The following is a 17409-nucleotide window of genomic DNA, read 5'->3' on the forward strand; positions in this document are numbered from 1 at the left end:
CAAAGAACACAGCACTAAACAAGGAACTCTAAGAAGCTATAGAAAATGAGCTCAAGCCTTTGAAGGCTGAAAAAGCCTTCTGGGAGTTTATCACAACTTTATGAACAAAGAAGCCAAGGCACAAAGGAAATTGCTCAAAATAACATAGCTCATGAGTGCAGGGACAGAAATCAGGGCTCAGGTGGACCTCAGGACATGTGCTTGGCCACCGTGGTCCCCAAGAGCCTGGCACACACAGCCTCGTACAAGTGGCTCCGGTCCCTCTACATCCACTTCCCAAATACCCCGAGATGGCCCTGACCAGACTGACCACCGGCCCCCTATGCTGGTTGTCCAGAGCCGGCCACAACCCCTCCGCCTGGGCTTCCCACACGCCAGAGGCTCACCCCCAACCTGCTTCTGTACTTCAGACCACAGCACACCCGCCTGTGCGTTTGGGGTGCATCTCTAGGACCCATGTGGGGTCTCCGGTCGACAGTCACCCTGGGCTGTTACACAATCTCCGTTTCTCTGCTCTGGAAGATGACCACCTCTTCTGAAGTCAGCTTTCCCTTCACTTCACCAAAGTGAATCCATTCTGTAAATCAGATTATCCCAAACACATCGTCCATGTCTGGTGGAAAATACATTTACAGGAAAGCTGTCATGGCAGGACCAAGGTGAAGAAACTTGAGATTTATTCCCCGGTCATTTCCAAGTGTTTCTTGTACTTTCTGGCTCTGAGCGTATCTGGAGACGTAAAATACAATTCTGAATTATCCCTTACCTGAGGGATCAAAAGGTTGTACTTCTATCACAGGGTCCCTGATACTTGTCAGAGGTAGCAGAGAACTGTCACCTGTATCCTTCCTAATTGGGACACTATCACTTGGAATCCTTTCCATTTTATTACCTCTGTTTCAATTTTTTTAAATGTTTATTTATTTTTGAGAGACAGAGCCCGACGCGGGGCTCGAACTCCTGAACCAGGAGATCATGACCTGAGCTGAAGTCAGTTACTTAACCGACTGAGCCACCCAGGTGCCCCTTACCTCTCTAATCGAAGTAATTCTACATAGACTTCTCTTTCCTTAAGGCCCTTCTATGCAGATGACATCTTGTAGGACGACTCTTTGTATTTGACATTTGTTTCTCCTCTGCTTATATTCTGCGTAACGCTAACTGAAACTACTGGAACTGTGCCCTTGCAGAAGGCTTGTGGGGGGGGCGGGGGGCGGTATATGCCCATCCCACTAATACCGCGAGCAGCTGGTAAACAAGGGCTAACCCAACATGGACTCAGGAGCAGTTCAATAGGAGGTGCTCACCTCAAGGCTCTCCTACCGCGCCAACGTTTCCTGGGTTCAAGTGCAGGTGATTCTCCCCTCAGTGGGACTCTCCTCTACCCCGGCTGTGTGAACATGGTATGGCCTGGCATGAAAAACCACCACCACCACCACCACCACACTCTGGCATGAACATTCAGTAGCTGGAAGTGTCTGACCACGTCATGACCCCTCTGGGCTTCAGTCTGATCACCTGGGGAGTCGGAGTGATGCCACACGGGGCTGCCCTGGGCCAGAGGAAGATCAACCACCTCTTCGGTTTGGATTATGCAGTTATGGAAAAGGATACATGTTTCAATGTTGGCCCCAACGATGTAGCCAGTTACATCAAAGTTGATGCGGATGAACTTGCCCTGGAAGTAAATCAGGAGAAAACTGAAAGTAAGTAAGGACACAGAGGGTGTGAACACTGTAGGAAAGTAACCAGCCAGTGCCTCGCGGTAAGTATCCATCAGTTGGTGGCAAACATGGGTCTTAATTACTGCCTCGAATAGAAACACAAAGAAAAAGCCTGGATAAGTTCCCAAAAAAGCAGCAATCAGATAGGCTACCTTCCTGGACTGTGACATAGTAAAAATGAGACCCTAATCATTTACAATTTTTAAGAAGCTCTTCCACATAATCTGAGATCAAAGACATTTGACAGCATTAAAGGAACACTGCATTCGGCCCTAATAGAATTACTTCTTGAAAAAATGATGGATTGGTCTGGTGTAACAGTTTTGCAAATCCCTAAGGAATACTTGGTCTCCCCACGACACACAGAACTGTTTTAAGGAAATGGAAAACGGATTGTTTTATAACTCATTTCATAAAGTTCCTGTAATATGGAATACCCCAAACGGTAAAGCTGTCATAAAAACAAGAAAGCAAAAATAAAAGCAAGTATCTCCCCTATAAATACAGATATAAAGGCCAAATTAAACCCTTTGCAAAACACAGAAACTTAACAATGACGATGATGTAAAAACACTATACACTCGCTCATCACCCAAATAAATGGTCAAGGGACTGGAGGGCTTTCCTCGGGGGGAAATGGACAAGCTGATTCCAAGATTTACAGGGAAATGGAAAGGACAAAAAAAAATCACAACCATGTTGAGAAAGAGGACCAGAGCTCAGGGACTCACATTACTAGAATTCAGAAAGCTGTGTTTATTAGGATAGATTGGTATTGGTGGGAGGCTAGAGATAACAGATCAAGGAATCAGAAGAGTCCACAAATAGACCACATGGAAACAGTCAACTCACCTTCAACAAAAGGCGCCGAGGTAATTTAATAGAGAAAGCCAATCTATTCAACAAACAGTGCTTGAGAAATGTGTAAAATGAAACCAAAAGAACCTAGACACTTCATACCACGTAAAAAAGTTAACACAAAAGAGATCACAAACCTAAAAGGATGGGCTAAAACTGTAAAGCTTCCAAAACAAAAATAAGAGACCATCATTTACGACCTTAGCAGAAAAAGATGTCCTAGAAAGAATGCAAAGAGCATGAAGCTTTAGGGTTTATCAATTAAAAACAGATAAACTGGGTTTCATCAGAATCTAAAACTTCTTCAAAAGTCACTGTAAAGAAAATGAAGAGTGATACCACACACTGGCAGAGAATATTTGCAAAACACCTACCTGATAAAAGACTTGTTCGCACGATTATTTAAAAAGCTCTTACAACTCAGTTAACAAGACAAATAGCCCAAGGAAAACACTGGGGAAAATATTTATACAGTTATTTCATCAAAGAAGATACGTAAATGGTCAACAGTCTATGAGAAGATGCTCAACGTCGTCGGTTATTTGAGAAAAGCAAAATAAAATGAGCACAAAGAGATACCAGCACACACCCACTAAAATGGCTGACGTTTTGAAGCAAGACCAGCAAGGAGACAGAACCAGAACGCTCCTATCACCCTGGTAAGAATACAAAATGGTACAGCCACTTTGGAAAAGTCTGCCAGTTTCGTATAAAGTGAAACCTAAGTCACCGTATGTGCCAGCGACCCCAATCCCAGTGACCCGGGAGAAATGTAAGACTTGCGCATGAATGTCCAAAGCCACTTGACTCTCAACAGCCCTCAAATGGAAACAACCCAAATGCCCACCAAGTGGAGAATGGTCAAGGACATCGTGGTCCATTCACACAGTGGAATATTACTGAGTGATAAAAAGGAACAAACCAGTGAAATACCCAACAACGTGGATGGACGTTGTACAAAAGAGGCAAGACATAACACACTACATACTGTAGGAGCCCATTCACCGGACATTCTGAAGAAAACAGACCACGGAAACAAAAGAGATCAGTGGTTCCCAGGGCCGGGCTACACAGACTACACAAAGGCAAATGGAAGCTTTCCCAAGAGAAGGAAATATTCTCTCTCTGGGCCACGGTGTTGGGCTCCCTACAATACACATTTGTCTAACCCTGTCCAACTGTACACCTAAAAAGGGTGAATTTTATTTGATGCAAAACTCAGCTTAATTTTTATAAATCACCAAGGAAGATATCTTAGGATCCTGTAAATAATTTTAAAATTTAAAATTTAAAAAACATAATTAGTTCCTTCTATTTACTATGAATAGATTACACGTGGCCCACACCCTTCTACTGGGTGTCCAGTCCACCCACCCATGCTCCTACCCACCAGGACCCTTCTCACCTTTCCCATGTTAGGCCTACATTTATCACAGAAATATTTGCTCTATGTACAAAAAACGAGTACTTAAGTATTGGGATGCTACCGCAGAAAAATTTGAACTATATTATGTGCAAATTATACCTCAGTAATATTGACTTTTGCAATTGAAAACAAGAGGATAATTCACTAAAATCATACTTCATTTTTAAATGTCTATTTCTTTATTACGAGAGAAAGAACAAGAGAGCAGGGGACGGGCAAAGAGAGGAAGAGAGAGAATCCCAAGCAGGCTCCGAGCTGTCAGCACAGAGCTCAACGCAGGGCTCGATCCCAAGAACTGCAAGACCATGACCTGAGCTAAGATCAAGAGTTGGATGCTTAACTGCTGAGCCACCCAAGTGTCCCCATTATTTTTTTTATTCAATATCATGCGCATTCACAGAGAACTCACCCAATTTTCCAATTAAAAAAACTGCAAACCAAGCGAGAAAACAAGGTGAAAAGAGAATGCACGTGGGGAAATCTAATGCTATTTCCTGCTGGAGGACCAACAAATGACGGGGGAGGCAAGTAAATTCTACCTCGAACCCCTGCGCCCTCCTCCTGGGTCTTCCACTCCCACCACCATGGAAGTATCCTGCCTCACGTTATCTGAAAGCCCTGTTCTGCCCGGGAATGCACGGCTGGTTCAGTAACACCAGGGGTGCCATGTCACCCACCACAACGGACATTCCACGAAGGGTCTGCTTCAGATGCTGCTAACGCCCAGAGTGTTCAGGAGGGAGGGGAGAAGCACGATTCCTGTAGGATGCAAAGGCCTTTTGTGACCAAGAGCAGGGCCATGTAGAAAATGCCTCTGACTACACGAGAAACCGTTACAACACAGGCTAAACCACAAGTCTGACAGTTATGACTGGGCGTATGTGGGCAACAGAACAGAACACGTGAAACCAGGTTTCTAGGAAATCAAGATGGCGTCTGTCACTGGCACCCACAACGCCCACTGGCCTAAAAGCTGATGTTAAATCACCGAACTTCGTGAGGTTAACAACACTTTCCGTTCCATCTGAAACCGCAACGCAGGGGCACCCAGGTGGCTCAGCCGGTTAAGCGACCAACTTTGGCTCAGGTCATGATCTCACCGTTGGTGAGTTCAAAGCTCTGCGTCGGGCCCTGTGCTGCCACCTCAGAGCCTGGACCTGCTTCTGATTCTATGTCTCCCTCTCTCTCTCTCTGCCCCTCCCCCGTTCATGCTCTGTCTCTCTCTGTCCCAAAAATAAATAAACGTTGAAAAAAAAAGTTTAAAAAAAAAAAAACAAAAAAACATTAAAATAAATAAATAAATAAAACCACAACGCAAATCCATCTTTTAGGGCTTGCTAGAGAACACTTAGCATTTTTCTGCTACTCAGAGTCACAAAACAAAAATGACAAGTTGCTCACTTGGGTGGTGGGTTCTGTTATGGGTGGGGGGAGTGGGGACAGGAAGTTTTGTGTAGATTTTTTTTTTAAACAGGACAGAACTTGTCTTCTTTTGAGACAGGCTCTTGTGAGGTTACACGAGTATGACTTTTATACAAATGACCCTTTTGCACAAATCGTACGACCATGGCACTGAGAGATGCTGACCTAATGGCCCCGAGCAGAAGCAGAATCATGAGGCTTTTGCTCTTTCGACACCCGAGGGACACGGTGGCAGGGCCCCTCCAAAGGACAGAGAGGGGCTATGGGGACACAGAGAACAGCGTCACACGATTAGGACAGAGAAAGCTTCGCAGGAGTACCACTGGAGCCGAGTAATCTTACAGTTTCTAAGTATGTTAGTTTGCTTGAAGCCACAGGGTATTTAAAGGGAGGCTCCGTGCTGGTTTATCTGCAAGCTCTCTGGAGTAAAACTACCACGAACAACACTGGTCCTTGACACACCACAACTGGATCCTGACCTCCTGGCTACAAGGGAAACGGTTCCACTGTTTTCTAGAGACACGGCATTCTGGGCTAGCAGCTATTCAAAGTGGCACCTGCAGGCCCCTTTATGCTCCCCTGACGACAGGTTCCCTTAGTGCCTGATCTAGAGTAACGAGCGAGATTTAATCCAGAGGCCAGATGGCGGTGTCCACGGCTTCAGCTACGGTGACCCCCAAACTATACCAGAAGCTCGTCAATTAACAAGATGGGTTTTCACGTGAACTAAGGGGTCTTGTTGCGTAGTATGTAACGGATATAAAGATTCCGGGGGTAACGTGGACTGACTGGAAATAGACACCCCCGGTCTGGTGTGAACAAGGTGCTAAGACTCCAGAAAGGCCCGGAAGCTGCCGTGTCTGTTGAGAAGGCTGCCTTGGGCTCGATGCTCGCTTGGTTTCCCGCTGCAAACTGTCCTCTGTTGCTGACATGGTCACATCTGCCCCCGGGGAATCTTTAGGGAAAGGCTGGGAGTACTCAAGAGACAGCAGTGAGTGCATTCAATTTACTTACAGACTGTTTTTAGTGTCTGCTTGCTTAGAAGCACACGTGGGGGTGCAGAACCCTGGCTTGCTTTCACCGTCATCTGGTAACCCAGCGGTAGGCAGGGCACCGGGGCCTTTACCGGGCTCTCGCTACTGAGGCTCATTATCTACCAAAAAGGCACATGAAACTGGGGACTGCCAAAATGGCCTGATTCCGTTTGGGGGAGAAAAAAAGATCTTTGCACGAATACAGAGGGCTTCCTGCTAGACGCAAGATGTATCTATGGATACAAGGCAGAAAGTGAAGTCCCCATTTTAAAAGTTCCGTTACCAGAGACTCATCTCACACAAACCGCCTGCATCTGGAATGCATCTGACTTCTCCACAAACAGACCGGGGCTAACCGTGAACGATTATTTTCCTAAGGGTAATGCTCTCCTCAAAGAATCCCCTTTAATACGGACCATCTGCTCGCAACTTGGAAAGAAAAAGATCATCTTCAGGAAATGATTCGTCTCTATCAGATCAAAGAGATGGAAACAAATGGACTCTAAAAGCTGATGGGAGTTTGTAGTTTCGAGCATTTTCACCACAAATAACGACTTGGCGCAATTCCCGTCCACCCGCCGTTTCCGCGACTTGTCGCTCCTCCGGCGGGACGCGGGGCGCCGCCCCCACCTGTCCTGGCCACACGGCCGTCCCTTCACGGATCTCAGACGGCCCACGCGTCCAGCCCCGGGGCCCGCGTGTTCCCAGAAGGCCCAGCGCACGTGGTCACCAGTGCCCGGAGGTTGAAGGCCCGGGTGCAGAGGAGCCTGAGGAGGCCAGGGGCTCCGATACGCCCCCGGGGCCTGGAAGAGCGGGCGGCACCCAGTAGCCCGCCGCAGCCTAACCGAGCCCATTCCGTAACTACGAGACGCCCACTACGTACGCGCACGTGCGAGGCGCCGTGCCAGGAACGAAGGATCGCGAGAACAGGCTGACGTCCTTCCGCGAGACGCCGCGCGCTCCCGGACGACACACAGCGGCCGCCCACAGACGCCGAGGAGCGCGGTGAGGAAGGCAGCGACGGACGAACAACCCGATCAGGTGCTCAGGAGACACAGACGGGCAATCGTGGACAGACCGGGAGTACGTTCTGGAAGAGCGACCCACAGGGCTCACTCCAGTCTGGACACGGGCCACCAGGCAAGGCGGAGTCCGGGAGGATTTTCGTCGTTGCGTTTCACGCTCCCGCAGCCGGGAGGTTTGATGGCACCAAAGAGTGACGGAAGACGGAAGGAGCACATTCTGAATAGAAAAGGTTCCAATTGGAACACGTTAAAGCTGCGAAAACCACGAAGACCGCCAAACGGCAAGAACGAGGCGGCACCACAGGGCCCGGCAAAGCGCAGGAGCTCAGTAATGAGCCGAACTGCACAACGAGATGGAAATTCCGGAACATGTGATTAAAAGACGGGCCTACACGGGGCCGCCCGCTGACGCCGCGAGAAGCAAAGCGTTGGCGGCGGCAGCGCCCACAGAAACCTTCACAGGGAGGCCTCGACTTAGCTGAGCTCCCGACAGCCCATGCGGCCACTCACTCCGCTATTTTTTATGGAACCACTAAAATCAACTACTTTTGTAGCTTGGTGCGGTTAACGCCTTTGGATAGTTTAGTAGCTGGCTATGCTATTTCTCTGAAAAATCCTATAAATATCAATATGAAGTTGACTTCCTAAGAATTACAGCCCGAAGTCAACTATTTTTATTTTTTTAAATGTTTACTGAAAGAGCGCATGAGTGGGGAGGTGCAGAAAGAGGGAGACAGAGGATGCGCCCTGTGCCGTCAGCAGAGCCCAAAGCGGGGCTCCAACCCACAAATCGGGAGATCATGACCTGAGCCGAAATCACTCAACCAAGTCAACAATTTAAAGACATTTTTGTTGGGGCGCCTGGGTGGCGCAGTCGGTTAAGCGTCCGACTTCAGCCAGGTCACGATCTCGCGGTCCGGGAGTTCGAGCCCCGCGTCAGGCTCTGGGCTGATGGCTCAGAGCCTGGAGCCTGTTTCCGATTCTGTGTCTCCCTCTCTCTCTGCCCCTCCCCCGTTCATGCTCTGTCTCTCTCTGTCCCAAAAATAAATAAACGTTGAAAAAAAAAAAATTTAAAGACATTTTTGTTTCTCAGTTGAACTAGCTATGTGTAGGAACACTGCCTTAATGAAAAATATTTTCTTAAAGGATAAGCTTTAAAAAAATTTTTTTTTAAGTTTATTTATTTTTGACACAGAGAATCTGAAGCAGGCTCTGCACCCGCAGCACAGGGCCCCCATGCGGGGCTCGAACTCACAAACCATGAGATCGTGACCTGAAACCGAGAACTGGATACTTAACTGAGCCACCCAGGTGCCCCAGGAGATTAGCTTTTAATAGAATAGGCAGAATAAGACCTTTGGGAGGTGGAACTCTAGCTCAAACAGGGTTTATTGAGGATTTAGACTGGGTAGGTATTCTTGCTGGCAGGATCTTGCTAGAAAACAACCTAAGAAGTTCTTCCTGCCAGTAGGATGTAAAACAAGTTCCTACCAGAATTATTTACGTGCACTTTCAGAACAGGATGCATAAATAATAAGCTTTAAGGAGACTTGTGTATAGTAATTACTTTGCAAATAAATTTTGACAAGTGATGACTTTGATTCAGACTCTAATTAAAAAATTTTAAAGGTATATTTATTTCTGAGAGAGAGAGACAGAGGACAAGCAGGGGAGGGGCAGAGAGAGAGGGAGATACAGAATCCAAAACCAGGGTCCAGGCTCCAAGCTGTCACAGAGCTTGATTCAGGGCTCGAACTCATGAACCGTGAGATCATGACCTGGGCGAAAGTCGCTTAACCGACTGAGCCACCCAAGTGCCCTGATTCAGACTCTAATTTAAAGAAACAAGCTGGAGCAGGATTTTTCAACCTCGACATAACGGACATTTGGGGCTGGATAATTCTTTGTCGTGGGGTCCAACCTGTACACTGTTGGATGTTTAGCAGCATCCCTGGCCTCTACCCATCACCGAAACCAAACAACCAAAAATGCCTCCAGGCACTACCAAATGTCCCCTAAGGGTCTCCAATTGAGAACCGCTAATCCAGAGTATTGCAAATTACAGATTATAACCTGCCTTTGTCAATACGGAAATCTCTCTCTAATGATGTATGTGCGGCAGCCAACCTCTGAGATGGCCTCAGTAACCCCCAACCTCCAGTACCGCTGTCATTGCACAGTCCCCTCCCACGCTGTATCAGGGTTGGTCTCCGTGGCCAGCAAACTACATCAGAGCGTTGGCCCGTGACTTCTAAGATGGGAAAGAACACTGTGTGGCTTCTGTCTTGCTCTCTTGGATCATCTGCTCTTGGGGACCACCAGCTGCCATGTCATGAGCACACATCCCTATAGAGAGGTCTTTGAGGTGAGGGATGCCTTGGAGGAACTAAGGCCTCTTGCCAAAAGCTACCCGGGTAAGTCTGGAAGAAGAGCCTCCGGCCTCTTCAAGCTTCACGTGACCGCAGCCCTCACCAACAGCACCTTCGTGGCACCTTCACGAGAGATGCCAAGTCAGAACCACCCATCACATGGAAGCGGAGATGATCCAGGTTTCAAGTCACCAGGGTTAGGGTAAGTTGTTACACAGCAACGGGTAACTAATACGGAATCCTATTTCCACGTGTCCCAAACGTACAAACGCTGGCAGGCAGATGGGTCCTTACTGCTTAGTAACGCACTCACTACAGTCTTTACCAAAGGACCGGATGGCAGCAATTTATCTTTTTTTTTTTAGGTTTTTATGGATTTGAGAGAGAGAGCGCGAGACAAAGCAGGGGAGGGGCAGAGAGAGAGAGAGAGAGAGAGAGAGAGAGAATGAATCCCAAGCAGGCTCCATGCCATCAGTGCAGAGCCCGACGTGGTGCTTGAACTCATGAACCACAAGATCATGGCCTGAGCCGAGATCACGTCAGATGCTCAACCAAGTGAGCCACCCTGGTGCCCCAATAATTTCTTTTCCAGGCAAAGATGAGACAAACAGGCACAAAACGGTTTCTCCTGAATATAAAGTGTGGCTTGGGGCAGGGGAAATCAGAAAAGACTGGTAACTTGATTTATGTAGTAAAATAAAGCATTTTCCACTAAGAAATCCTTGTAAATCTGCATGGAAATCCACATCCCAAAGCTGGTAGCTCATTGTGTCTTCTATCCCGTGATACAGCCGCTAAACGCAGGGCTTTCAGGAGGAAGAATTTAAGATTTAAATGTGGCTCAGGCTCAGTGCTGATGACCCAGGGATGATAAAACCCTATAAATGAACCTTAGCTTCCCCAGACCTTTTACAAACCCCAAAGTCACAGCTATGCTTTCTCCTGACACAGGCATATTTGTTATTCCACTCTGTCCATAAAAAGCTAAAATAATGACCTAATGAACTTGGATGAAGCGATTATCTTACTAGGAATAAACAATACTCCAAACAAATAGGTTCCTATTTCCTCCATAATGTGGAAAGCCTCTCGCACTCGAACTACCTCTTTGGGTGCCATGGGCTGAGTCGTGTCCCATCTCAAATTCTTTAAAAAAAAATTTTTTTTTAATGTTTATTTATTTTTGAGAGAGACCGAGGATGAACGGGGGAGGGGCAGAGAGAAAGGGAAAGACAGAATTTGAAGCAGGTTCCAGGCTCTGAGCTGTAAGTACAGAGCCCGACATGGGGTTCAAACCCAAGAACTGCGAGATCGTGACCTGAGCCAAAGTTGGACGCTTAACTGAATGAGCCACCCAGGTGCCCCCCACTGCCTCAGAACAGGACTATATTTGGAGAGAGGGTTTTTACAAAGATAATTAAGTTAAAATGAGGTCACTGGGGCCCTAGTCCCACACGACTGGTGTCCTCACAAGAAAAGAACAGGACACAGATGCACACAGAAGACGGACCACGTGGACACCGGGAGATGGCCATCTATAAGCCACAGAGAGGGACCCCAGAAGAAACCAACCTTGCCACACCTTAACCCTGGACCTCCAGCCTCCAAAAGAAAATCAAGGCAGTCCTACCAACTCATACAGAGGGTTAGCTAGCTACCTTCGGGCTCAGTGGGTCCTCTGTGATTCCATATCTGGCTGCTTCCACTAATCACACAACCCAGGCCATCAGAAAATCAACATGAACGCCAGGACTTCACATTATACTCAGAGTAGAAGAGTATGTCACCGTGATACTAGATTCCCCCAGATTATCCATGAAGGAGTCATTAGTAAAGTCTCTTTTGATGTGGCCTTGAATTGTACAAATACTTCTAGGATGGGAGGAGGGAGGAAAAACATAGAATTAACTCTAATGATTTAAGTAGAAATAACTGTAATTGAAGACCCTCTCCAATCTGTGGAAAATGGTTAACTGAATCTTGAGGACTATAATTCAAGGCAAGAAGTTTACAGCAGGCACGCCCATTTTGCTGGATATGTTTTTAGAGAAGATTTGGCACTGACACGTCAATAGGGCGTAGCTGGACAGGGGACATACCGCTTAGGAGAACAGCCTCATGCAAACGGTCACAGCTGGTCAAACGGAGGAAGAGGGGAGAGCTTTCCAGGAATTAAGAAAACCCTATTTTCATAGAGGAGTATTCTTATAGAGAAGTAATTTTTAGAGAGAAGTAATCATATTGTTGCATTCTTCTGACATCCGTATCCCCGGAGAAACAGCAAGTATGAAAAGGACAGCTGACTACACTGAATGCCAACTTGGTTTGTGGAGCGTTTACATTCCCGGTACTGTGCTAAGTACTCCACATGCATCCTCATGTAAGCTCTATGCCCGCTCGGCAACACGTATTGTAGACCATCCCCAAAGACGAAGAAGATCAGAGAGGCTACCTGATCATTTACCCGTACAATACACAATTACATATGCAAATACAGGATTACAGTTACTTTCACGGTTTTTCCTTTTTAAAATGCAAAACTACTAGAAGATTGCAAATTACATGTGACTCATCACGTTTCTACAGGACTGTATCATTCTGTACCACGTCCTTTATTAGCCTCTCCCTAAAATCTAGGAAGACAAGTACTCTCTTTGCTGGATCACAGTAGACATTTCACTAAAAATCTGAGAAATTATAAGTTTCGGGTGCTTTTAAACTTACAAAACGAGATGAGTTATCATTTTTCACGGTCTTCGCGTTTCCGAATGATTCCAGGATTGGATTCGCTTGTAAGAGCTGCCGTTCGAGTTCCCCCTAAAAGACATTACACATATGCGCGCGCGCGCACGCACACACACACACACACACACACACACACACACACACAAATAAAAGCAGATTAGGTTAATCTAACATCTTTACTCCAATCCTGGGGTGGGGGTGGGGTGGACAAAACAATAAACTTCCTCTCTTCCTCAGTGTTTTCATTCTGTTTGCCATCTCGTAACCTTTGTGGCTTTATTCTCAGTCATATTAGGCTCTGCTAAAGGGAAAAACAGCATGTATAAAGTGATCGGAAGGGGAAGAAAAAGTCACGTTAAACAGCAGATCAATTTGAGGGCAGGGCATGTAAATTAGGCAGAGAATTTTGAAAAGAAAACAAACCAAACTGGTTTTCATGAAATGAAATTCAGCTTGACACTTCAATTAAGGACATATTAATACTTACACTTCTGTTTATTTTTATACTGCCTTGCTCCAATGACTGAAGGTAGACAATTCTAATAACCACTATCCTAGTGGTAGATGTGTCATTTTTCCAAGGGTTGCACATGATACCCTAATGATGCCGACAGGATGATGTCCTCACTGACACTTTCAGGGAGGATGGAGATGGGGATGCTGCTGACTTTTGCTCAAATTTAAAAACGCTTACTATAGAGTATGTGATAGAATATAGGCTTTATGCAGAGTCTTTACTTATGTGCAAATTCGGCTAGGAAATAGGTTCCACAAACAAAAGATGTAAGTATATTAATATGTGCTTTAATCATGACACACAATAAGAAGCTGCATGAGAAAGCAAGATGCTATTTCTGGCCTCGGAAAGCACTACAAAGTGGTGTTGTGTTCCTGGAACGCAATTTTCGAGTGTATCATAGGAACTTCGATACATCTGCTTTTTCCAAATACAAAGCTTACCCCTGTATTTTAAAATACCACAGTCAGTATTCTAGACCTAAAGACAGGATGTCAAACCACTAGCAAATGTGATTCTCTGAGCAGAGGGATAAAAGGATCCTCATGCAAGGATCTTAACTACCGGCCAGTTGCTATGTGAGCGTTGCATGATGAGATCCAAAAAGAACAAATATAACGCCATACATGGAGTTGGCGTTTAACTCTGGAATTGGACTCCTTCGCTCGTTACGAGGGTGGGAAAGTACTCCAGAGGCACAGGACCCAGTGAGATACGCTCCCCCCACAGGTCTGCCCTCCAGCACTGATCTGAACTGCCCAGATCTTCACAGGTGTTGAGTGCAGTCTACAATGGTGTTCAACTGAAACCAGGCAGGAACCAGTCCCGTTAAGACCTGCGGGATGAACTTCCTTTCCTGGCATTTGATAATATGCTCCCTGTAGCATTAGTCTCCCAGGTTATGGACTTCACATTTCTGCTGTAAAGCTTCCTAAACATTATAGGCTTCCCAGGGTGGTATCCCGGCAACCATTTTTAACAACTGAGAGGCATCATTAAGGGGCATCGTTCTGTAATCTAACAAGTGCCTTTCCCCTGGAGGTCAGCAGTCGCCCACATCACCGTGCCCACGGCTGGCATCTTGCAAAGCCCTGGGTGTACGAGCTCTGCAAAAATCAGGCTCTAGAATGCTTCTTGCCTCACTCAGCCTGTGATCAGAATGTAGAAACCGTCAGAAAAACACTGAATTTTCCTAAGTGGGGCACTACCTTTGCACTAACTATTGCTACTTAGATCTAGGAACTAGACAGAATATAGATTCCTTAGAATTATGCACTATCATCCCGCCAAATCCTAATAAAAATAATTTCAGTGACATTTCACCTTTCAAGTGTTTTCCTAACTTGGAGGTAGAGTATTGCATATCCTATTTTAATACTCCTTAGATGTGGCTACAAGGAGTCTTTTCTCTGTGTGTGAGTGCATGTGGGTGTGCTCATGTGTGTGATTTACGGATTCCATCCTTTCTCCTGCTGGCTTTTAATAAACTGGCTGTATACCCTGAACCTAGCTCAGTGTCAGGTCAGAAGGATGCTCCGGGAGTGTTTGCTGAATGATTGTGGCATTAGAGGTCCCGAAATATTCTAGCAGCATTCGGGAGGGGATGGTGCTGAGCCAAAGTTGGCAGGAAGAATCGGGTGAAGGGTCCGCACTGTCTCCATAGAACCTGCCGACTGGGCCGCTTCTGTGTCTCTGTTGTTGGGGTCACTAGGTTATTAGCAGGGTTGTGGTATTACTTTTCTCCTAATGGGCTGGTGACATCAATGGGACCAAGCAAAGCTCTCAGTAACTCCTCAATGAATCACAAAAAGCTTGAACACAAAGCTGTCATCGTAAAGCACACAAAAAGGGTCTTAAATTAAGAAATTACCGCTGAATTTGATCATTTCTGTGCTGTGCAATTTCACACTTTGATTAAATGGCGCTAACCTCTCTCAACCAAACTATGAAGCCAGTTATAAACCATCAGGGGACAGTGACTAAGTGCTAACCCTTCCACCAGAATTGGAGGGGCAGTGGCCCTGGTTTCGATTATTCTATATGATAACGAGAAAGGTCTTTGGGAATGTAGGGGAAACTAATCAGCATTAGCTACTGAAAAATTGTTTTTACAGTTTTAAGTATTTAGAATTAATTCTATGATGCTTTAAAGGTCTACCAATCGTGATGAAAACTATACCCTTCCGTTTGTTATATGGTATATTAATATCTACCTATGATATGATAGAGGAGTTTGAAGTTGGTTAAAAAAAAAAAAAAGCCCTTTGAAAACTCCAGTTGAGCCAGCAAGGCTGGGGTCGTGCTGGGCTTTGCAGGCCTGACTGGGTACACATGTAGGTGTCCCAGGGCCCACAAGAGGGCTGAACGTGGGTGGCAACAGCTCGACGTCACGCTGAGAACCAGACTTCATCTCAACCAGCAGGCTCGAATTTCTGCACTTGTGCCTGCTGTCACCAACCTCTTAGTTCGAGGCCGTTCAGAGCAGTAGATAGGAAGTCATCTGGAAGATGCCATCCAGAGGTGGGGGACTCGCTAGTTGGAGGGGCAGGCAGGCTGGCCTGGAGGAGTCCCTTCTTCGGGGACGGTTAGGTTTTAGAAATCACTGACTGGTGTTTAACTCTGCCCTAGATTCAGGCTCTGGCGTAGCACTGAACGCTGTGCCAGACTCTTGAGGATCCGTAACAGCGACCTATGGTGAGGGAGCCCAGCACACAGACTGCCTCCAGCTGGCTGGGCACAAAGCCAAGCAGGACTTGAACTTGGTCATAAAAACTGTATCCAAAGTTTGCAGGTAAACGCTTCACGTTTACTGCTTAACCACTGTGGCCTGAATTCTAAGAAGTGGTTTCTATTCCTATTTCCACAATAATGATTAAGTTTTAAAGGTAAGCACAAAAGCCTGCCCGGATGGCTAAAACAGACATGGACGTGTGCTGGCAAGGAGATGGGGGCACCCTCATGCACTGCTGGTGGGAATGGAGGGCGGTTCCTTCAAGAGTTAAACCGAATACTAGGGTAACCCAGCCGGCCCACACCCAGGTGCCTGCCCAAGAGAATGGGAAACACAGGTCCACACAAACCCTATGCACAAATGTTCCTGGGGCATTGTCCAAGATGGCCCCCAAGTGGAAACAATCCAAAATGTCTGCCAATGGATGGATGGATAAACACAGTGGGACCTACCTACCGTAAGGGAATACCGTTCGGCCAAGGAGAGGGATGGAGTATTTGTACACGCTACGACATGGATAAACCGTGCAAACATCATGCGAAGGGAAAGAATGCCAGGATTCCATTCAAGTATCCTATGCACGACAGACAGATTCGCAGAGACAGAAAGTATGTTGATGATTTCTGGGGACTGGGAGGAAATGGAAGGTGATTCCAAATGGCTTTCTTTTTGGGGGGATGAAAACACGCTCAAGTTGACTGCAGGGATAACTGTGTAACTCAGTGTAATGAAAACAACAATGCTGAACTGTATGAATGTGTGAAGTTTATGGCGTGTGAATTAAATTTTGATGAAGCTGTTAAAAAAAAAACAAGGAATGAGCAGAGAGAGACAAATAAAGGACTCCCCAAATCAGGGGCCTCGAAACGCCTTCCCCTCCCTTGTTCTTACAACGCATACTGTGTCTAGTGACAAAAGGCTAGAAATGTATACAAATGGTTCCTGGGTGCCTAAGTTTTGCCTGTAACGTTCAATGTAAATTCACAAACCAGGGATGTCAAACCAAATGAAACACCTTGCAAAGTACAGACTGCTTGCTGGCAGTCATTCTCAAGATAGGGTGAGGGGGTCCCCGGGAAGGGGGAGCGATTGTGGGCAAAGAAGTCATTTCTCGACGGGACCCTCTGCAGGGTCACTACCGCCCACAAGCATCTCCTAGTCTTCAAGTGGGCTGGGAGGAAAAACTGAGGACCAGTGTTCTTCTCAGTCTTCTAGAAACACAAGCACAGCCCCCACCGGACTAGACTACTATTACAATAAACATGGGAAAAGCAGCCCCGGAGATATGTGCAGAGTGAGTTCATGCAGCAGGACATGCAAATCAATGACGGAGGGAGGGAGGCATGGCCAGAGAAGCTGTCGCTGCCCTGTCTTTGGGAAAACGTGCCCCCTGTCAACGGAGCCGACCCAAAGTACAGTCCAGGGGTAGGCATGCTACTCACACAACAGCGATCCATTCTGTGGTTTAAAATGACATCGAAACAAAACGTTAACAGTAATGGTGTACGGATTCCGTGGTGGAATTTGGAAAACCCCGATCTGTACAGTAGTTATTTAA

The 17409-nt window shown here is 46.5% G+C and overlaps 1 protein-coding gene across 7 annotated transcripts in view; it reads right to left on the bottom strand.

Moving 5' to 3' along the window:
* Positions 1–17409, bottom strand: part of MYH10 (myosin heavy chain 10) — a 130746-nt gene that overhangs the window by 65694 nt on the left and 47643 nt on the right. For all 7 annotated transcript variants that reach the window (XM_027047670.2, XM_027047669.2, XM_027047671.2 and 4 more), the window contains 2 exons: positions 12583–12675; positions 1615–1678 (listed from right to left, as the gene is read on the bottom strand). In XM_027047670.2, coding sequence (XP_026903471.1) covers positions 1615–1678; positions 12583–12675 — 157 coding nt within the window. The remainder of the gene's footprint in view (positions 1–1614; positions 1679–12582; positions 12676–17409) is intronic.

The sequence above is a fragment of the Acinonyx jubatus genome, chromosome E1, assembly GCF_027475565.1.
Source record: "Acinonyx jubatus isolate Ajub_Pintada_27869175 chromosome E1, VMU_Ajub_asm_v1.0, whole genome shotgun sequence".
Classification (NCBI taxonomy): domain Eukaryota; kingdom Metazoa; phylum Chordata; class Mammalia; order Carnivora; family Felidae; genus Acinonyx; species Acinonyx jubatus.